Source organism: Protopterus annectens, chromosome 10.part0 (assembly GCF_019279795.1).
Source record: "Protopterus annectens isolate FY-2018-M chromosome 10.part0, PAN1.0, whole genome shotgun sequence".
NCBI classification, from domain to species: Eukaryota; Metazoa; Chordata; order Ceratodontiformes; family Protopteridae; genus Protopterus; species Protopterus annectens.
Genome location: NC_056744.1, coordinates 308,002,398 through 308,025,634, shown reverse-complemented (window position 1 = coordinate 308,025,634; position 23,237 = coordinate 308,002,398). Strand labels below are relative to the sequence as shown.

The 23,237-nt window shown below is 43.4% G+C and overlaps 1 protein-coding gene across 1 annotated transcript in view; it reads left to right on the top strand.

Moving 5' to 3' along the window:
- The window catches only part of LOC122813060 (cyclic AMP-dependent transcription factor ATF-6 alpha-like), a 2,557,378-nt gene that overhangs the window by 872,041 nt on the left and 1,662,100 nt on the right, over positions 1-23,237 (top strand). Inside the window, exon 9 of the mRNA XM_044085178.1 lies at positions 4,253-4,344. Within this exon, the coding sequence (XP_043941113.1) occupies positions 4,253-4,344 (92 nt within the window). The remainder of the gene's footprint in view (positions 1-4,252; positions 4,345-23,237) is intronic.

Genomic DNA, 23,237 nt, shown 5'->3' with positions numbered 1-23,237 from the left:
GTGGTGGCAGCCCATCTCAGGCTACGAAGGTACCAGATTTTCCTCTATCTGGACAACTGGCTTCTAACCACTCCAACCAGGCATCTGTAATTACAGGCCAAGGATTATGTCCTCAACTTGGCGCCAGCTATTTGAATAACTATCAACCTGCACAAATCCCAACTGGAAGTGGTTCAAGTGACGAATTTCATAGTAGCACGGCTGGACACAATCATTTCTTGTGCTTATCTAATAACGGACAGTTTGTTAGGAGCACAGCTAGACACAATAATTTCTCATGCTTATCTAACAACGGACAGTGTGTTAGGAGCACGGCTGGACACAATCATTTCTCGAGCTTATCTAACAACGGACAGTGTGTTAGCACGGCTGGACACAATCATTTCTCGTGCTTATCTAACAATGGACAGTGTGTCAAATTTAAGATTCCACATCAAACAAGTCATGGTCATCTGAAACCTCCAGCCAGTTTAGTTCTCAGAATGCTTGGTTCCATGGTGGCCACAATAACTCTGTTACCCACAGTGTTTTTTCATATATGGACTCTACAGTGGAGTTTAGTGGTCTAGTGGTCACTACACGGGAATCCCTTAAGCTTTCCCAACAAACTTTCACGGATTTGCAACAAATCTCTCCTATGGTGGCTTTACTCTACAGATATTACTTGTGGTAGTCCTTTTGTTCTTCCTTCCCCAAATGCCACGTTAACCACGGATGCCTCCGAGATGGGGTTGGGGTGGCATTATCTAGGTCAAACTGTCCAAGGCATGTGGAAGTCCCAGGAGACCATATTAGTGTACTAGAGATGAGAGTGGTGGTTCTAGCATTGTAAGAATTCGTTTTCTTCCTCTAGGAACTATTGCTATTCAGACAGATAATGTCAGTGGTCTGATACATCAACAAACCGGGAGGGACCAGATCTTACCCTGTATGTTGAGAAGCTATGCGTGTGTGACAATGGGCAATCTCTACCAACAGCTTTCTGGTGGCAATGCATATTCCTGGAAAATCCAACATCTTGGCAGACAGGCTCAGCTGAATTTTAGTGATGTCTCATGAATGGTCCCTGAATCCAATCCATGGCAAACAAACTCTTTCAGAAATGGGGTCAGCCTTGTTGCGATCTCTTTGCATTACCTCTCAACAACAAATGCAGCAGATACTTTGCCTTGATCCCTCCTCAGGGACAGTCCCCAAGGGATGCTCTAGTCCATGCTTGGCCTCCCACTATATTCTCTGCTTTTTCCACGCTGCCCTTAATTCCCAAATTTAGAGGGCCCTCAGGTTGAAGAGAGTAGTAAACCTCATTGCTCCCTTCTGGCAGCGGCAAACCTGGTTCCCCTTTCTTTGGTCTCGTCTGACTTTCCTGCCAGTGACACTGGACCCAACTCCGGATCTAATTTCTCACCCATCAGGGCACCCTCACCCAGACATTCAGGTACTGAAACTAACTGCATAGTTTCTCCATTTCCAATAATTGCTGGACACCCAGACTCTCCTCCCTTGTTTCTGCCCATAAATCCTCAACCAGAAAAATGTATAAGGCAAATGGAAAAGATTCTGTATATGAGCAAAGAGAAACAAATGGATCCTTTCACAGCCCTTGTCTCGGTGGTGTTAGATTTTTGGCCTTTCTTTTCAGTAACTGAGCTAGTTACTCCACTGTTAAAGTACAGCTAGCAGCTGTCTCCAATGTCCATTTTAGACGAGATTCTTCTTCCCTACTGGCTTCATCCAAACTCTGTAAAGCCTTTCTTAAGGGCACCTTTCTGCTTCTTTCCCCTATAAAAGATCCTACTCCTTCTTGGGACTTGACCATAATTTTACAAGCTTTAGTCTGCTCCCCTTTCGAATCAGCAGCTACAGTGGATTTAAAATTTCTTTCTTGGAAGACGTTGTTCCTGGTAGCTATTACTTCAGCAAAAGAAGTCTCTGAACTTCAGGCCCTTTCTTGCAAATTTCCTTGCTTGATATTTCACAAAGATAGAGCAACCCTTCATATCAGTTCATCCTTTTTGCTTAAAGTTGCTAGGGAAGATAATCCTTTTTACTTAGTCGCTAGGGAAAATAATCCTTTTTACTTAGTCGCTAGGGAAGATAATCCTTTTTACTTAGTCGCTAGGGAAGATAATCCTTTTTACTTAGTCGCTAGGGAAGATATCAGTCCATTAATCTTCCTGTTTTCTTCCCTAATTTTCAGAATAAGGGACAGTACCCTCTTAGTTTCCTTAATGTACATAGACAACTACATTTTGACAAAGTCTTTCAGGAAGTCTGATCAGTTCGTATCATTTTCAGATTCTAAAAAAGGTAAACCCATTACTAAGACTACCTTAGCTAGATGGTTGAAAAGACTGTATTTTCTTTGTTTATTCTTCCAAGAGCATTCCAGTGCCTGGCAGAATGAGCCTTAATCTGACAAGGTCTATGGCAACTTCCCAAACCTTTAGGTCAAGGGTATCTATTAAGGACATTTATGCAGCAGCTACTTAGTCAAACCCTCATACCTTTATTGCGCATTATAAGGTGGACATCATCTCCAGGAACAGAAGTGCCTTTGGCTCTGCTGTACTCCAGCATATCCTTCCATAGGGTCACCCTAGGTTATTGCAGCTGGGGACTCTGTCCCACAGGTTAATGAATGAGTGAAGATGACAACATCAGATAAAGATGGTATTCTTCCCGTAACGTTCCATCTGTGTCGTCTATCTTCATTCTTCACTAACCTCCCTCCACTCCTTCCCCCCCAATCCAAGACTTTGAGAGATCTGATGGATATGTCCCTTACTGAGCTGCTGACGTTCTATTCTTTATCCGGTACTGTCTGTGTTGGCCTATTTGTTAACCTTTGATAGTTGCTATTGCAACCTCGATCTTAAGTAATATGGAGGAGTTGAGAATTATGGGTAGGAGGGAGGAGCTCGAGCTTGGACTCTAGATAGTGAAGCAGCAGGTTGGTTCCATGGGTCGGAACAGAGAAGAATGAAGACAGACAACACAGATGGAATGTTCCGGTTAAGAACAGAACTTTTTTCCATGTTTTCTCTCGACTGTTTATTTTTCTTTTATTTGAATGTAGAGTTGTAGAAGTCGGGTATGTAATACATGCAGTGGTGCTGCTACGTGGAGATGTATTTTGCACAGCACTGTTTCTCTAAGGAACACACTGCATCTGTTCTGTACCTTATGTGGGCACTTCATGTGCTGCAGTATTTTGTAGAGCCATCACTCATTACTGGAATGTTGTGCAGAGCACTGGGTCATAACCTACAAGATTACTGTGTGCAGCTGTGATGCCTTGCAGTATTACAGAGCACAGAACTAATGCCCCCTACAGACAGTCTGTAAAACGCATGACTTTTCATACTAGTGTAATGTCAAGCAGTGGCATTTTTGCTGAAAAGGGAAATTACATTACTGGGTGAGGTATATAGAAGAAGGTAGCTGAGACAGTGCTGTGGATGAGACTGTGTGTGTAGTGCCAACAGGATATTGCAAATCCAGAGGCAAGTAATTTCACCTAAGCAGCAGTAATAACATTGGGGAGGGCAGGCAGAATCCGTAGAAAGGGCATATGGTGGGAGGTGGAATCTGAGGACTGAAGATGCAAACGGCAGGTGGAATCTGAGGAGATGGGATATGGTTGTCAGGTGAAATCTGAGGAGAAGGGGATACAGACGGCAAGCGGAATATGAAGAGAAGAGATACAGAAGGCAAGCAAAATCTGAGGAGAGGGGGATAGGGATGGCAGGTGGAAACTGAGGAGAGGGGTTACGGATGCCTGGCAGAATCTGAGGAGAAGGGGATATGGATGGCTGGTGGAATCTGAGGAGAAGGGGATACAAGTGGCAGCGGAATCTGAGGAAAAGAGATACAGACGGCAGGTGGAATCTGAGAAGGGGATATAAGAGCAGTATGCACAGCTTCACCAGATGGAAGGTTCCTCTATGGTGTAAACTGTATCTCACTGATCAGCGTTAAAAGGCAGGATGCCAGACAACGTTTCATGGAGTATTATGAGCTATTTTTATGCTGTAAGATGACATTTTGTTGAGTTTTGATGTGGCTACATAAATACCCTTCCTTGATCAGGATCATGAGATGTTAAAATGTTTTTCTGGTTTCTGTATTTGACTAAAAATATATGTTTACATTGAAAAAAATGATCATTATCAATACAAATCTGTATATACATGTAAATATATTTATCATTCTTGATTTATATACTCTGTCGTTTTTTTTTTTTCTCCAGAATCAGTATCTTAAATCCGTGGAGCCTAAGAGGAGGGCAGTGTGTGTGATGGTTGTCATAGTCTTTTTAGCGCTGAATTTCACTCCTATAAGGTATGTGGTATGACTAATAATGTACACACTCTGCTGTTTCATGTCATCATGTGAACATGTTAAAAGGAATGCAGACTAGGTTACAATGTTTGATTAAGTTCGGATTTACCTGCACAGGTGCAGAATGCTGCATTACTTAGTGTGCCATGCAAAGAACACAGCAGGGATAATGTACAGACATTCTCAATAAATTCAACAAGTCTCATGTTCCCACTAGTCTGTGAAAAGTGGTACAGAACATGCAGTATCTTTCAAATTAGTGAAATGTAGCAGGTTTGAATGGCATTATGTTCATTCTTTTATTTATAACTGGGTAAGATAACTGCATACGAGTGTCCCTTTTCAGAGATGAGTTGGGAGCATTTTCTGGTTGCATCCTCTCCACATTGTAAAAGACTAGCAGATACACAGCTGTTGAATGTTGATTTATTTTTCCAGGCATTTTTAATTTTTGCTGTAGCTACTTTGCCATTTACATTTTATGTGCTGTATTTTGGTGACTATATATATCTTCTGGAGCTCAGGCTTTCTTTCAGAGACTGCCAATGAGCGCAACTCCACTTGCAGCTTAGGCAAGCATTACATAGCATTCAGATGACATAGTTTGTCCAGAAAAGTATATTGGTGGTTGTCAGTCTTGGCAGCATGATGATCATTTTTATATTTTAGGTATTGTATTGCAATCGATTAAATCTTAATTATGACAGAGGCTGTGTCTGTCCATATTAGTAAACAGGAGACAGTTGAGGAAGGACAATGGAGAGAAATGTTGGGCACAAAATAAAATGAGAAAGCAGTAGTAGTGGTAGTGTTGTGTGTTCTTGATGAATCTAAATGGTATATTAAGTTTGAAAGTGATAAAATGGAGAATATCTGATCAATAGGAGTGAATATCTGATCAATAGGAGTGGAGGAGTTACCACAAAATATATGATCAATAGGAGTGGAGGAGTTCCACAAAAGAACAATGACTTTTTTTTTTCCTTGTTGTCAAGACCATTACGCCGATGTTTAACAAACGCACTGCCCTACTAACCTCTCTCTGGCAGTTACAAACACAGTGCCTTACTGGCGTATGGGTTGTAGTGCTATATTAACCACTCTCTGGCAGTTACAAACACACTGCCCTGCTGGTATGTGGGTTGTAATGCCCTACTAACCTCTCTCTGGTGCTCTTTCAGAGCTTTAGACTTGTTCCTCTGCATGTCTGCAGGTGAGAAGAACCAGGCAGCTGCTAGAGCAGGATAGTCCTTAATGGCCACATACAACAGGCCGCAGCATTTTCTGCTGCCACTAGAAGAGAAGGATCTTTGAGAGGACTTCCTTCTCTAGCAGATTTGATTTCTGGAGCTCAGATTAGAAACACTGTGGGTTATTTAGTTTCCTCTGTCTTTTCTATTAGTTCTTGTAACGTATACAATTTTGATGTGCTTGTTTCTTTAAGAGACGAAAAAAATACTTTTGTAGTACTTTATTTCCTGTTAACAGGAAGGATTATTGTCTGTCTGGTAATCTGTATATTAGCTTTTCAAGGGTTTATAACCCTTTCTAATTGTTTTATGGATGGTTGACAGACTTTCTGTATTGGGGCTTTTTGTTTTTTTCACAAGTTCTGCCATTGCCTCATGTTATCATAGTCTTGAGTAAATTGCGTCTGTTTCCATTGATTTAAGGCATTATTTTGAATCTTTTGACTGGAAAACTTGCAGTTTTCAGTTTCTTTCCTTCATATCACTGTATAAAGAGGTGAATGTAATAATAAATGATATTTTAAATGATTTTTGTTTCTTTTAAATCATGATTTGAAACTCTGCCCCCCCCCCCTCCCTGCCACTACCACCATCTATTCCGTCTGCACCTAAAAAAGATAAAAGTAAAAAATGTGCATCGGTCTATGGCCTCTGACATTGAGGTAGCCTCAGCCAAGAGCAGGCTATCATACCACTCACCTTTTTACCTCCACATCCCCTGCTGTGGTATTGGCACCACAACTGTGCATGACACGAGGGTCAGGCACATCCTTTGGGTCTGTTACTGTTGCCTGGTTCAAGTATGGGAGAACCAAATTCTTTAGGTGCAGGGGAAGTCAGGGGTGCAGAGTCCATTGCCAGGTTTCATAGGTTCCCCCCAGGGATTCTCCCACTAGTGTAGTGCATATTAGGGAGAGACAGAAAACCCACCACTTCACTGAGCATCAGACTTTCAGGTTTACCACCGAGATGGCAGCTATGTCTAGATATATTGTTGGGGTACATACCCGGTGTAGTACTAATGCCAGTGCATCCACCCTCATTTTTTTTGGCTATGGATACTGATTTTGAAGAGGATCATGTGCCTGAGGGTTCTGACCTGTGAGTCGGGTCAGTCTGTTTCCTGTGATGACATCCGCTGATAAGCTCACACCTCAATACCTTGAACTTGCCGCTGACTCGGTTGCTTATCCAATCAGTATCCTCATAAATAGATCTCTCTCTGAATCTATATTCCCCACCAAATGGAAATACGAAAAAAAATTTAGCAAGGCTAGACTTTCCACTGTGTGATTCCTTAAACCTCTTTTATTAGAATAGGCAAAATGGGTGCACATGACCCTATGTGGATATCAGATGTTTCAGCTATATGGCAGTTCTGAATGTCCAGCCATAAGAAGGGTGAAAGCATGCATGTCCATAGATAGTGGGGTTTGGCTTTATTGGCCTGAATTTGTCCATTAATAGAATTAAAAAGAAAAAAGTCATGGACATTCAGAATTGTCAAGTAGCTGAAACACCTGATGTCCTTAAGGTCATTTGCATGTATCCCATGTTGCCTCTAATACAAGAGGTTTAAGGAATCACAGTTGAAAATCTAGCCTTGCTAGATTTTTCTTTTTGTTTTTACTGATTATTTTTTTCTGTGTGACCTTTTTAATCACTGTTTTAGTTTCACCATGTGGAAATAATCACATATGCCACCAATACATAAAGGAGGGCACTCCACTAAAATATTCAACTTTTACCCAATATCAGTACTATCCCCGTATCTAAAATCCTTAAAAGGTGCATCCACCACCAACTAATGAAATACCTGCGTCCTCAAACTCAACATGGCTTCTGGCCAGGACATAGCACATCCTCCGCTCTACTGTCCTTCACAGACACCGTAAATAGGACGGGAGACAAAGGATACCTTGTATCCCCAGTATTCCTGGCCCTCTCTAAAGCCTTTGACACAGTCTTACACCCCATGTATCCCCAGTATTCCTGGCCCTCTCTAAAGCCTTTGACACAGTCTTACACCCCATGTATCCCCAGTATTCCTGGCCCTCTCTAAAGCCTGTGACACAGTCTTACACCCCATGTATCCCCAGTATTCCTGGCCCTCTCTAAAGCCTGTCACACAGTCTCACACCCCATGTATCCCCAGTATTCCTGGCCCTCTCTAAAGCCTGTGACACAGTCTTACACCCCATGTATCCCCAGTATTCCTGGCCCTCTCTAAAGCCTGTGACACAGTCTCACACCCCATGTATCCCCAGTATCCCTGGCCCTCTCTAAAGCCTGTGACACAGTCTCACACCCCATGTATCCCCAGTATTCCTGGCTCTCTCTAAAGCCTGTGACACAGTCTCACACCCCATGTATCCCCAGTATTCCTGGCCCTCTCTAAAGCCTGTGACAGTCTTACACCCCATGTATCCCCAGTATTCCTGGACCTCTCTAAAGCCTGTGACACAGTCTCACACCCCATGTATCCCCAGTATTCCTGGCCCTCTCTAAAGCCTGTGACACAGTCTTACACCCCATGTATCCCCAGTATTCCTGGCCCTCTCTGAAGCCTGTGACACAGTCTTACACCCCATGTATCCCCAGTATTCCTGGCCCTCTCTAAAGCCTGTGACACAGTCTTACACCCCATGTATCCCCAGTATTCCTGGCCCTCTCTAAAGCCTGTGACACAGTCTTACACCCCATGTATCCCCAGTATTCCTGGCCCTCTCTAAAGCCTGTGACACAGTCTTACACCCCATGTATCCCCAGTATTCCTGGCCCTCTCTAAAGCCTGTGACACAGTCTTACACCCCATGTATCCCCAGTATTCCTGGCCCTCTCTAAAGCCTGTGACACAGTCTTACACCCCATGTATCCCCAGTATTCCTGGCCCTCTCTAAAGCCAGTGACACAGTCTTACACCCCATGTATCCCCAGTATTCCTGGCCCTCTCTAAAGCCTGTGACACAGTCTTACACCCCATGTATCCCCAGTATTCCTGGCCCTCTCTAAAGCCTGTGACACAGTCTCACACCCCATGTATCCCCAGTATTCCTGGCCCTCTCTAAAGCCTGTGACACAGTCTTACACCCCATGTATCCCCAGTATTCCTGGCCCTCTCTAAAGCCTTTGACACAGTCTCACACCCCATGTATCCCCAGTATTCCTGGACCTCTCTAAAGCCTGTGACAGTCTTACACCCCATGTATCCCCAGTATTCCTGGCCCTCTCTAAAGCCTGTGACACAGTCTTACACCCCATGTATCCCCAGTATTCCTGGCCCTCTCTAACGCCTGTGACACAGTCTTACACCCCATGTATCCCCAGTATTCCTGGCCCTCTCTAAAGCCTGTGACACAGTCTCACAGCCCATGTATCCCCAGTATTCCTGGACCTCTCTAAAGCCTTTGACACAGTCTTACACCCCATGTATCCCCAGTATTCCTGGCCCTCTCTAAAGCCTGTGACACAGTCTCACACCCCATGTATCCCCAGTATTCCTGGCCCTCTCTAAAGCCTGTGACACAGTCTTACACCCCATGTATCCTCAGTATTCCTGGCCCTCTCTAAAGCCTGTGACACAGTCTTACACCCCATGTATCCCCAGTATTCCTGGCCCTCTCTAAAGCCTGTGACACAGTCTCACACCCCATGTATCCCCAGTATTCCTGGCCCTCTCTAAAGCCTTTGACACAGTCTCACACCCCATGTATCCCCAGTATTCCTGGCCCTCTCTAAAGCCTGTGACACAGTCTTACACCCCATGTATCCCCAGTATTCCTGGCCCTCTCTAAAGCCTGTGACACAGTCTTACACCCCATGTATCCCCAGTATTCCTGGACCTCTCTAAAGCCTTTGACACAGTCTCACACCCCATGTATCCCCAGTATTCCTGGACCTCTCTAAAGCCTGTGACAGTCTTACACCCCATGTATCCCCAGTATTCCTGGCCCTCTCTAAAGCCTGTGACACAGTCTTACACCCCATGTATCCCCAGTATTCCTGGCCCTCTCTAAAGCCTGTGACACAGTCTCACACCCCATGTATCCCCAGTATTCCTGGACCTCTCTAAAGCCTGTGACACAGTCTCACACCCCATGTATCCCCAGTATTCCTGGCCCTCTCTAAAGCCTGTGACACAGTCTTACACCCCATGTATCCCCAGTATTCCTGGACCTCTCTAAAGCCTGTGACACAGTCTCACACCCCATACTTCTGGACACGCTGTCCAACCTAGGCTGCTCTCCTACCACAGTACAGTGGTTTCATAGCTGTCTAAAAGATTGGAAGCAAGCCATTAAATGGTCTAACCAACTCTCTCCCTTCCTATGTAACCATACAGGAATCCCCCAGGGCTCCATCCTAGGACCCCTACTGTTTCATATATTGACCAATAACTACAAACCTTCTTTCCCCTGGAACACTGATTCAGTATGCAGACAGTTCATTCTTAATCTTTACCGCCCACACTCTCCAGAACTACTAAATAAGACTAAAAGGTTGTTCAAAGCTTTCGAATCCGGCTGACAGATGCCCAACCTTTTCTGAATCCCTACCAAACAAACTCGTAGCCTTTCAAAAAATACCATCTTCAGCCTTAACCAATTTAACATCCTCTCAGCTGACAAGACTATCATAGAAAGTGTACAACAAACAAAATTAATAGGTGTAATTATTGATAAACTCACCTTTGACTTCATGCTCACCTTTGACTTCCATATCCATCTAAACATAAAGAAGAATAAAAAAAACTGTAAGACTCCTTTATAGAAACAGACCATTCCTTATCCTTCAACCAGGACTACTCTAGCAAAAACTTTCCTGCTTCCCTCCCTATTTTATGGCTCTTGTATACTCACCATTCTGCAAAACTCCACCAAAACAAAAATGGAACAATGCTGCAACAAAAATCACAAAGTTTTGTAACAACCTCCAATTACCATACACGCCACTGTAAACCAATACAGGAACTAAATTGGCTTGAACAATCCAGCCAACTAACATGTGTCCAATTAATTACTATACACAACCTAATGTACAAACCCGCTGCATGTCCTGCCATAGAAAAGCTTACCAAACACTAGAAAGCAAGCAGAACAATCGGGTCAGAAGACAAAAACCTACTTGAAACCTTCCAAAAGATCAGGCAAATCTCTATACTCATACTCTTATCGCTAACTTATGGAACTGTCTTCCACTGAACACCAGGTTAACGCCTAGCCTACCACTCTTTAAAGCGTCTTTAAAAGAAGTCCTGCTTTCCCCAACCCCTCTGTATCCTCCCCCTGTAACCTACAAATCTCCCACACTACCTCATCCCTTCTCAAAGCTAAACTGTCTTGGCCAAGTGTAAAACCTATCTTCACTAGCAATATTCTGCTAAAGTACACTAACCATTTTTTCTACAGATCTACTGTCAACTCGTAGTAATGTTTTAGAAGCTAAGCCAAAAACTAAACTGTTCACCTTTTGACCTTTGAACACAACCTGTATTTAGCAAAGTCTTAAACTATATTGTGCAGAGATTTAACAAACTTTTCTTTAAATGCAGATATCTGGAGCTTTCTATATGGCAACACGTGTTGCCTTAGAAGTAAAGAAATATACTAATAACCATGTTTTTTTACTGTTAAGCTTAGCCTGACAAGAATGTATTATGTAAAGTCTTAACAAATATTATTGTTGAAAAATACAATCAATCTGTATATATACGTAAAGGCCTAATTGTGTAGTTTTATGTTTGTAACAAATGTGTAAATGTGAATGGAGCTTTTCTCCATGGGCCTCTGCTGAAAATGGGTTATGTGACCCAGTTGGACTGTCCTGGAAACAAATATCAAATAAATAAATGACGGACAGTTGCAGGAACCCAAAGATGTTTTCTTTTTCCCAAATGCTGACTAGATTCAGGGTGTATTTAATTAGGATTAGTCTGCTACTGCTTCTGAGATTGGCAGGGTCTGTGATCATTTGGAGGATTAGTCCCCAAACCTTGACCCTGTCCCTCCAGTGATCCTGGCAGTGGAGGATGTTTGTAAGAGAGCCTGTAGTTCTACTTTGCTTACTGAGGTTCTCCCTAAAAGAATTATTTGAGAAATTTAGGGTTTCCTCTGACTTGCCAAGTCACCAGGACCCCTTATCTGTGGACCATGCTACTGTCTCTCCAGTTACCATTTCTAATAAGTCTGTCTCTTCTACAAATCTGGTCCATCAGGATAAACTAGGCAAGTCGCTAGAATCTCATGGGAAGAAGCTGGGGCAGTCCAGCATGGTAGCTTTTAAAATATTTATCTGTTCACTGTTTTATGCTGAAGTTTGTGTTGAGATGCTTGTATAGTTTAGAAAAGTTTTTTGCATTGTTGCTTGTTAAGAAAAAGGTTTATGTCAGATATTGTTTCTCAGGTGTCAAAACCTAGATTAAAGAGCATCTCAGAAGGAGCTGACACTATTTCTAGAAATGCAGCTTTGTCAGTGGTGATGAAAAGGTATGCTTGGTTGTACAGTCATTTTTTCTGACAAAGTAAAAAAAATTGCATCTTAAATGCTCTCATTGAGTCGATTGTCTTTGGTACTGTATTGAATCAGACCCTTAAACACTGGGATGACAGAAGTAAATCAGTGTGGTGTGTTTCAAAATTGTTTGATTCTCCAGTTTTCCTCCTTTAAACAGAATAATTTTTGGCAGCCTCTTAAACAGAATTCCCAGCCTAACAAGAACCAAGATAACAAGAGGAAATGGCAGGATGACCGCTCTGCTGAGTCCAACAAGAGGGGTTCCTTTCCTAAAAAGGATATAGCACCATTTACCTTAAAAGGATAGTGCCCCTATGCCAAGAGGAGGCACCCATCTTTTTCAAGTTTCCAGTCTGGTGCTACACCTCTCAAGTTGTCTCAACAAGGAGGCATGGCTGTCAACTTTCTGACAAGTGGATGTTCATCGTTGTGGGCAGCAAGAGTTACAGATGGTGGAAGGGCCATCCTCCTCCATTCAGGGGAGTTCCTCCTCCTCCACTGGGCTCAGTCTTTATTTCCTCCTATTGTTCAGCATATGCTGGACTTGGGGGGTCACAGAACCAGTGCTGACGTCTGAAAGAATAAGAGGGTCTTATTCCCAAGGTTTCCTGGTTTCCAAAAAAGAAAATGCATGACGACCAGTATTGGACTTGCCTTTTCTGAATACTTTCATCCATATTCCAAACTTAAAGATGTTCACCCCGCAGGCAGTGCTTCCTCTTCTCCTGGACCACTGCTTCATGGTGACTCTGGACTTAAAGGATACCATCATATCCCCATTGCTTATCATGTCTGGAGGGATTTGAAATAGTTTGTGTCTGGGTCACACTTTCAGTTTTTTTGTATTTCCATTTTGGCTATCCACTGCTCCTTGAGGAGCCACAAAATGTTGTGCTATGGTAGTGGCCCACTATTGGACTGTGGAAATCCACATTTTTCCTTCCTTGGATGATTTTCTGATCTCTGCAAAGTCTGCATCTGAACATTTGGAAAAATTAAAGTTTTGACCTTATTCTCTTTTAGGGTTTAAGACGAACCTTTTGAAGATGTATCTGACCTCCTCATAATAGCTCTTCTTTTTAACATGTCCTTTCGACCCCAAAGTAATGGCTGTTTTGCCCAAAAACAAACGTCTTTTACTGAACAGTGTTTCTGGAATTCTCCAAGAGGAATGCTGCCCCAGCTCAAGAATTCCTGAAAATTCTTGAACTGCTGGCATCCATTCATAGGTTCATAGATTGGTTCATAGATTAGTACTAAGCTAACTGCTCTTGCGAGCCATTTTAAGCCTAGCCAATTAACCCTTGTGAGTCTCCACCATTAGGTCACCCTCCCAACCCAACAGCTTAATTCTCATGATACCACTGGCTCATCTTCACTTGAGAGAAATTCATTGGTTTGTCTGAAATTGTTGGACCCAGCACCTTCATTCCCTGAAATCCAATTGCTAACACTTCCTTTCATGAGACTAGAGTTGCATTGGTGGAGAGAACAATTGACAGTCAATCCAGGAATTGCACTCTCCCTTCTGGGTCCTGTGCAGTCTGCCCAGACAGATTCGTCCATCTTCATGTTGGGAGCCGTGTCAAGGCGGAAAGCAAGTGCAAGTAGTTTGGGGTCCCAAAGACGCACAGAAGCACATCAGGTTTTCATTACTTATGGACTTTGGGTCTTCTACAGGAGATTATATATTAAATAAATAAGTTATGGACATCACTACAGTGATGTATGTCAACAAACTGGGATATGAGTGATGCCCTCTGAGCTGGCTTCTCCATTTTTCTCTAACTCTCCAGGCTTCTTACATTCTGTCAGAGTGGAATGTTGTGACAGATTACGCAGATCCTGGGCAGACCCACAAGAGTGGAAGCTCAAACCAGTGATGTTCCAGGATATAGTCTAGGTATGGAGAATGCCTCAAGATCTGTTTGCCTCCTTTCAAAACAGAAAACTAAAACTCTGTTCCAGATCACCTTGCAGCCATGGTCAGAGGACAGAAGCATTTTCATTCCCTTGGATGTGAATACTCCTTCATGCATTTCCCCCCTTTCCTCGGATTCAGAAGATGCTTCAAGTTCAGAAGGAAATGCCAAAGATCATTGTGGTGACACCCTATTGGCTTATGCCGTCTTTGTTCTCCCTTTTAATGGTGTTGGCATTGGCCTATGCAGTCTTGGTTCTCCCTTTTAATGGTGTTGGCATTGGCCTATGCAGTCTTGGTTCTCCCTTTTAATGGTGTTGGCATTGGCCAATGCAGTCTTGGTTCTCCCTTTTAATGGTGTTGGCATTGGCCAATGCAGTCTTGGTTCTCCCTTTTAATGGTGTTGGCACTGGCCTATGCAGTCTTGGTTCTCCCTTTTAATGGTGTTGGCACTGGCCTATGCAGTCTTGGTACTCTCTTTTAATGGTGTTGGCACTGGCCTATGCAGTCTTGGTTCTCCCTTTTAATGGTGTTGGCACTGGCCTATGCAGTCTTGGTTCTCCCTTTTAATGGTGTTGGCATTGGCCTATGCAGTCTTGGTTCTCCCTTTTAATGGTGTTGGCATTGGCCTATGCAGTCTTGGTTCTCCCTTTTAATGGTGTTGGCATTAGCCAATGCAGTCTTGGTTCTTTTTAATAATGGTGTTGGCACTGGCCTATGCTATCAGTCTTGTTCTCCCTTTTAATGGTGTTGGCACTGGCCTATGCAGTCTTGGTTCTCCCTTTTAATGGTGTTGGCACTGGCCTATGCAGTCTTGGTTCTCCCTTTTAATGGTGTTGGCACTGGCCTATGCAGTCTTGGTTCTCCCTTTTAATGGTGTTGGCATTGGCCTATGCAGTCTTGGTTCTCCCTTATAATGGTGTTGGCATTGGCCTATGCAGTCTTGGTTCTCCCTTTTAATGGTGTTGGCATTGGCCTATGCAGTCTTGGTTCTCCCTTCTAATGGTGTTGGCCAAAGGCAGTTACTGCAATCTTTCCTCACTCTGGATCTGTCTACATGGTCTCAGCTACTGGTACGCCCTGAATTAGAGAAAATTCAAGTGACAGATGGATGATTCCGTTTTTAATCCCTTCAAGCACCTGTTTCATGAGGATGTGCAGGAAGCCTCTGCTATTAGAAAATCTCGTATTTGTGAATGAAGGAGGTTTCCTAAGTAGGAATAGGTGGTCCATTGAGGTTAATATCCCCTTGGTTGTGAAATATTTATGTGAGCTACTTTAGGATGGGTTATCATATCCATGTGTTGAGGTGCATTTAGCTGCCATCTCTGCTTGCCCATGTGTGTATCCTCTTTTGTCTGTTTTGGTAAAATAGTGTAGGAAAGATTGTTGCATATGAGACCCCCCCCTCACAAGCAAATTCCTCCATAGGATCTCAACTATGTTGTAGAAAAATTCTTTGCCACCTTCTGAGCCAGGAGCTCATGTTTATCTCGAGTTCTTAATGAGAAAAACAGTTTTGCTTATTGCTCTGACATCTGTATGAAGAGTTTGAGCTGCAAGCTGTCATGGTGGGACACCTTTACCTTTTTTTCCCCACAAGGACAAGGTTGTGTTGCCCACTTATCCTTCTTTCATGCTGAAAGTGGTTCAAGTTCACTCTTAATCAGTCCATGCATCTCCCTGTGTTCTTTCCAAAGCCTAAGAAACTGAGGGAGGATTCTTTATACTTTGGACATTCATTGGCAGCTCAGGAACTATCTTGACAGAACAGAGCCCTTTAAGAAGATCAACAGGCTTTTTATTTCCTTCTCTGGGGGTGAAGAAAGGTCAACCTGTCTGTAAGCAAACCACTGTATGTTGGTTGTCCTGTAGTATTTTTTGTTACACCCACTGTGCCGAGGCAAATCCAGGCAAGGTAAAGATACATTTCACTAGGGTATTTTCCTTTTCAGTGGAATTTTGGCAAGGGTGGACTCAGAATGTTCTAGAGGCAGTATCTTGCTGGTTGGTCCATACTTTGATGAAGCACCAGAGGCTAAATACCTTTTCTAAATCCACAGCAGACTTCACTAGGGCCATTCTCCATGGCCTCCTGGGCCCTTATCCTTCCTCCGCTCAGCCTGGGTAAGCTTTGGGAATCTACCCATATACCAATATGTTAGTGTGTTTGTTGAACATAGTACAGTTGCGCAAGTTCTACTTACCTGTAACAGTAAGTGTTCATAGAATACACTGGCTTACTGGCAACACCCTCCCACCATCCCCCTTTATGTGGATGGAAATAGTTTTTTGTTGGTGGTTACTGTTTTTTTGTTCAGCAGATTTTGGGGTTTGTGTGTGTGTGTGTGTGTGTGTGTGTGCGTGTGTGTGTGTGTGTCTTTGGTGTGGAACAATAGGTGTCTGCAAAGCTTGCTTTTTTCCATCTGCTCTACTTTTTGGGCCCTAGAGAAACAACTGAGGGCCGTCTGTGGTTGTGAAGGACAATCTTACTCTAGGAGCTGATTTTTCCTTCACAGCCACAAACAAACAGAGGGAGGAACCTGAAGCTTTGACAGACTGCTGGGGGGGGGTGTAGTAAGGCAATACTACTCATGTGCCATTAATGCAGTATGTTTAGTTTTGCCACCTATCCATTTTTTTTCTGGACTATCCAGAAATCAAACCGATTGGTAATCTGGAAAACACTGTGCAAACTCTGGTATTCTGTTTCAAAAAAGAAACAGACTATTGGACTTTGTTAAATCGGCAGATTTGCTATGTTTTCTATTACAAAAAGCATAGTAAATCTGCAGAAAAAAAGCATCACAATTGGAAGAGGGTGTTCCACTCGTGTGATGTGACAATGACATCACGAAGTGGGCAGAATGTGGGCAGAGAATGGGCGGTGTTTTGGGAGGTATGAGGGTGTGTGACCCAAGTCTGGTTTTAGCCACAATGAAAGGTGGCAACCCTAGTGAGTTCTGTGAACATCTAGTATTTACAGGTAAGTTGATCATGCGTAATTGTCTTTTTTTATATTAGTATAGCAGTGAAAGAAATATGAGGGTATCAGCAAAAGATGGAAAGAAAATGACAAACAATGGGAGAGAAAATGTTTTAAAATATATTAATATGGCACAGAGTACAGAAAGATGGTTTGTTTTAGAAAATTGCATTCTTGGGACAGAGGTCCATCATACAAGACTCATGGAGTAAACGGAGATGATATATGTGAGGAAGCATTATTTATAGAAGGTAGTCAGCAAGTGCAGATCACCTAAAAAGCAACAGCAGCTGAAGTTTGAGACATTCCTTAAGAAATCTCATGCCAGAAAGTAAAGGCAAATATCCAGCATGATTTGTAGATTTTGAAATATTTAGGAAGTGGGCTGCCTGGCTGGACCTTAGTTGTATTTTTAGATCCGCACTGATGTTCATCGTGTTTCACTGCTGCAGTCATTACACTTGGGTTATCCTGCCGTCAGGTGGTCCCGCAGTTGGCCAGAGTTCTAAAGTCTTGGTCCGTTGTCGGTTGCTGTCGCTTCTTCCCTGACGTTAGTGCGCCAGGGATATATAAGATGCAGCCAACGCGATTTTCTTCAGTCTTTTTGCCGCGCGGTGCCCGAAGCAAAAGCAGTTCGCAAGTGCCGGTCGGCCGACTCCTGAGATTTTTGAAATTTCAGAACCGAAGTCTTCTATAAAGCTAAGTACCCCGTTTGGGAAACTTTTTCTTGCCTCAGACCGATGTCAGTAAAAGTTAATAATTGCATTTCTTGTGGGAAGCAAATACCTCATAAAGATTTTCATTCCTACTGTGTTCCATGCCTAGGCCCAGACCACGACGTCACTAGTTGTCGGTTTTGTGCTAGATTTAACAAACGCACTATTAAACGTCTGATTTTGCTCGCCATTATTTTGGCCGAAGGTTCAATTATACCATACCATCGGAACAACCGACCGGAATACACAAAAAGCGCAAAGACAAAGATAAGGACAGACATCCGAGGTCCAAAATTGACGATGAAGCCTCTTCTAGGCCAGTCGCCAGTTTTCAGTGAGGTGCTTTCGCAGCCCCTGACACCTGCTACCTCAGAGCCACAGGCCGCCTCCAACTCCCACGTGGAGATTACTAGGCCTCAGGAAACTCAAGGTATTGGGCCTACGGAAATTAACTCCTCAGATGGGTCCGGAGCCGCTGAGCAGGCATCGGCTTCTGAGGGTGTTTTCAGACCTTCACAGCTTACCATCAAAACAACAACCAAGTCTAAAACTCCATTAAAGACAAAGAAACAAGTACAGCATTCACCTGGACAGGCCTCCATGCCTAAAAAACAGATGCTCAAAATGGCTGAAGACCTAATTACTCTGATCAGGGGTTCCCATCCCCCTCCTGATAAAAGGCCTAGGCAGGATACAGACTACGATTCCTCTGACTAGGTTTCCATTTCTTTTGATTTCTCTTCAGACCAGGGATACTCTTTACCCCCCCCTATGAGGACTCTGATGCTGAAGAATCAATCCCTTCAGCCTCTCCAGAAACTTTACATACCATTAGGAGAGCCAGGATTATTCAGAATCCAAGAAAAGGCTTAGAGATTTTCTTTTATTGCCTCAGCACAGGCTCCTTGCTATTCTGCCTGTGTTAGATATTGTGGATGATGTGTTCTCTGAATCCAGTTTAACCCCTGACTCTTTGCCCCCTGCACCAGTTAAGCCAGATATGTACTACAGGGTCCCTGACTCTCACAAATTTCTTTATAAAAACCCTGCTGCTGACCCAGAAACTATTTCCCAGGGTCCCAAAGGGGTAAAGGCTTCCACTGCTAAAAATCCAGTTCCCTACGACAGGGATTCTAGAGATTTAGATAGATGGGGGAAGAAAGTTTGCACTTCTGCAACTTTAGCAGTAAGGTCTTTAAATTGCCAGTTCCACATGCGTAAATACCAACAATATTTAATGTCTCTGTTAAAACAGAAAATGCTTACAAGCTCAAAGTCCTGACTATAAGGAAATGCAGGATTTGTTGCATGCAGTTGAACAAGTGGGAAAACATACTCTGCAATGTGGTTTTGATTCATTAGAGGCTTCTTGTAGAACCACAGTTACAGGATCTGTGATTCGAAGGCATGCTTGGTTAAAAGAACAAGGTTTACCTGATCATGTTAAGGCAAAATTATTGGATGCTCCTTTACAGCATGATATCTTGTTTGGTGTTAAGGCAGAAGAGGTATTAAAGAAAATGGAGGATAAAGCAAAATCTATGCAAACAGTGAAGGATTTCTTACAGGTACAGCCACCTCGATTTAGCAGAAATTGGCCCTTTCCAGTGTCAGACAGACCACAAAGAGGCAGATCTCAGCCCCAAGGCTCTTATAGACCACAACAGTGGGGGGGGGGGGCTTCTACCCCAAAAGGAGGAGAAGATAAGTAACAACCTTATAGGAAACGGTCCCAATGACTTCCCACTTCAAATGCCAAGCACTTACCTTTTGGCAGCCCAGTTTGCAGTCATCTGCGACCACGTTCGCAGATGACTGCAAACTAGGCACCATAATCGACTCTCCAGCCGACACAAGCATCCTCCAAAAGGGCCTTATAGAAACAGACAACTGGTGCCAGAGCCATGGCCTCAAGCTAAACGCCAAAAAGTGTATAGTCATCCCCTTTGGCAAAAACAAAGTGCCCACAAATTACCACATAGGTGGTAATCCATTAAGTACAGAAGAAGTAATTAGGGACCTGGGGACCCAAGTTGATAGCAATCTCTCATTTGGCAACCATGTGGCCAAAGTGGTTAGAAAAACATTTTATATAGCCCACCTAATCATGAAGGGATTCACATCTAGATTAGGGGAGGTCATCGTGCCTCTTTACTCATCCCTCATCAGGCCCATAATCGAGTACAATGCCCCTTTGGGATGTACCTTACCAAACACCTGCAGCAACTGGAAAGACCCCAAAAGTACCTCACCAAGAGGATCAAAGGGCTCAAACAGATGCCATATGCTGCCCGGTTAAAGAAACTCCAGCTCTACTCAGTGGCATACCGCCTGCTCAGAGGTGACCTGTGTCTGACGATAAGGCCATGTCCAACCCGAATTAAGGGACATGCTGCACCTCAAAAATCCAAATCCCATCGAGCTACACGAGAGACTTGAACCTCAGCACTGAAATAAATAGGACATGCTGGAGGGACAGATTCATAACCCAGAGGCTCCCTTCACTCTGGAATAAAATCCCAGTCCAGGTTAGGCAGAGTCCCTCATTGACTCTCTTCAAGATGAATCTTGATGAGTGGATGGGAGATCGTAGATTTACCCCGGGTATCACTTCTGTGTCACTGTTAGACAGAGGCACGGTATACTAACCTCGAAAAAGGGCATAGCAAAATTAATTTAAAATGGGTGGCGAAAGACAAACATACTCTGACCAGGCTTATAAATGCCCTAGGGCAGATAGCCCAGTATGAACCTATGAACCTTAGGAGGAAAACTAGTAGTTTTTTCATAAAATTGGCATATAATCACCCAAGACAAATGGGTTCTGAATATTGTGTCTCAAGGTTACAGGTTCCACTTTCACATTCTACCAAGGCCAAAAGGAATGCCAGACCTGCCACAAAATTAATGGGCAGAGGCACAAAAACAAATTACAGCCCTCATGGACATGAGCTATTCAAAAAGTGCCACAACAGGCACAAGGATTTTACTCAAGACTTTTCCTGGTCCCCAGAAAGGACAAAGCCTGGAGACCCATACTGGACCCATCTACTCTAAATATATACCTGGATGTTCCGAAATTCAAAATGTTGACACTACAGCAACTTCTTCCCATGCTGGGCAAGAAGGCTTGGCTTGTTACTTTGGACCTCAAAGAGGCATACCTGCATGTCCCAGTCAGACAAAATTGCAGAAGATACCTCAGATTCATAGCTGGCACAATGCATTACCAATTCTCTGCACTGCCCTTTGGCTTATCTACTGTGTCCAGGGTTTTCACAAAATGCTTGGCACCAGTAATTGCATTTTGCAGACAAAAAGGAATCCAAATATATCCCTACTTTGGACTGTCTTATTCAAGCAGTAAGCAAGGACATTCTTCTAAAGCATCTGGCGTTTGTAAAAAGACTGCTAATTTGCCTAGGGTACACAGTAAACGAAAAGAAGTCAAAACTAGTGCCCTCACAAGAGATAATATTCCTGGGTGCCAGCTTAAATACACCGGCCCAGATGATTTATCTCACGCCAGACAAGCAAGGACAACTGACTCAGTAATTCAAGTGATGGCAACAAAAACCCAACTCCCTGCAAGAAAAATTCTGCAGGCCTTTGGGTTCATGGCATCCTGCATACTACTAATACCATATGCCAGACTGCATATGAGGAAATTACAGTGGTACCTAAAAAGTGTTTGGACTCAACACTGTCATAGTTTGGAAACAGTAATACTACTTATTCCCTGCATACAAGAGGAGTTTCGATGGTGGGCACAGGCATGTCACCACAACAAGGGACAGCCTTTCACTTTACCCACAAGCTAGGCAGACACTAACAACAGATGCTTTGGATTACGCTTGGGGAGCACACATGGCAGGAAAATGCATTCAGGGCAAGTGGGCCGCAGATCAAATGCATCTTCACATCAATCAAAGAGATGCTAGCTGTACAAAATGCCCTAACAGCTTTCAAGGACCTTCTGCATCCAGGACAACTATTAGTAAAGATGGACAACACCACAGTTATGTGGTACATAAACAAGCAAGGGGGCACTCATTCCTATCCCCTCTGCAGACAAGCCATGACTTTGTGAAACGCAGCACTGACCTATCAAGTTCATCTGCAAGCACAATTCCTGCCAGGAAAGAAAAATGCTCTGGCAGACGACTTAAGCAGAAACATCATGGATCCTCACGAGTGGAAAATAAATCCACAAGTATTCAGCATGATAACACAAAAATGGGGGTGCCCAGACATAGATCTTTTTGCCTTTCCTCTGAACTGCCAACTGCAGAAATTCTGCACAAGGACTTGCCACACACAAGCATAGAAAGCGGATGCTCTCTCGTTCAGCTGGAAAACTCTAAAAGTTTATGCCTTCCCACCACTGCCTCTCCTTTCAAAGGTACTCCTAAAAGCCAGACAAGAAAGGTCAAAAATGATCCTGATTGCCCCAGACTGGCCACGCCAGCATTGGTACCCAATCTTAAAGAACTTGGCTCAAGGCCCAGCATGGATTTTACCTCAAATTCCTCATCTTCTGACTCAACAAAACAATCAGATCCTGCACAGCCAGCTCAAAATCTTAAACCTGGCTGCATGGCAGATTACTTGGTCAAACAGCCAACACCTCTCTCTAAAGCTGTTATGGATGTCATTTTGGAGGCCAGGAGGCCCAGCACCAGGAAATCCTATTCAGAAAAGTGGAAGAGATTCTGCACCTGGAACCAGGCTCAAAGCTTTGGCCCTCTTGTTCCAAATATTCCTCAGATATTACAATACTTAACTGAGATGCTGGACAACGGCCTATCCTTTTCATCCATTAAGATCCACGCCTCTGTCATCTCAGCTCATTACAACACGGATCTTCTTATTTTCTCTCATCCATTATTAAAACAGTACCTCAGAAGGGCTAAAAACATAAGACTGCCCCGGAGAGCACCAACACCAACTTGGGACCTCAACTTTGTCTTGGAAAAACTAACTTTACCTCCTTTTGAGCCACCCAATTCAGCAGAATTAAAATATATATCATGGAAAACTGCTCTGCTTCTGGCATTAACCTCGGCATGAAGAGTCTGAGTTACAGGCACTAATGGCAGTGGAACCTTTCGTCATTTTTCATCAGGACAGGGTTTCCTTAAGAACAAACCCTGCATTTATGCCTAAGGTGGTATCCAGTGTGGCTCTTAACCAAACTATTCACTTGCCAACATTTTATCCAAATCCCCAGAATAAAGGGGAGAGACTACTGCACTCATTGGATATACACAGGCAGTTACGCTTCTACTTGGACAAACCAAAAGCTTTCAGGAAAACTGAGCAATTGTTTGTAGCATATGCTGCAGGATCACAGTGAAAGGCTATTTCGAAACAGACTATTTCAAAGTGGATAGGACACTGTATCCGTTTCTGCTACACACAGCATGGAAAAACTGTACCTAGCAACATTAGTTCACATTCCACCAGGGCAACAGCCACTTCAACTGCCTACCTTAGAGAAGTACCTA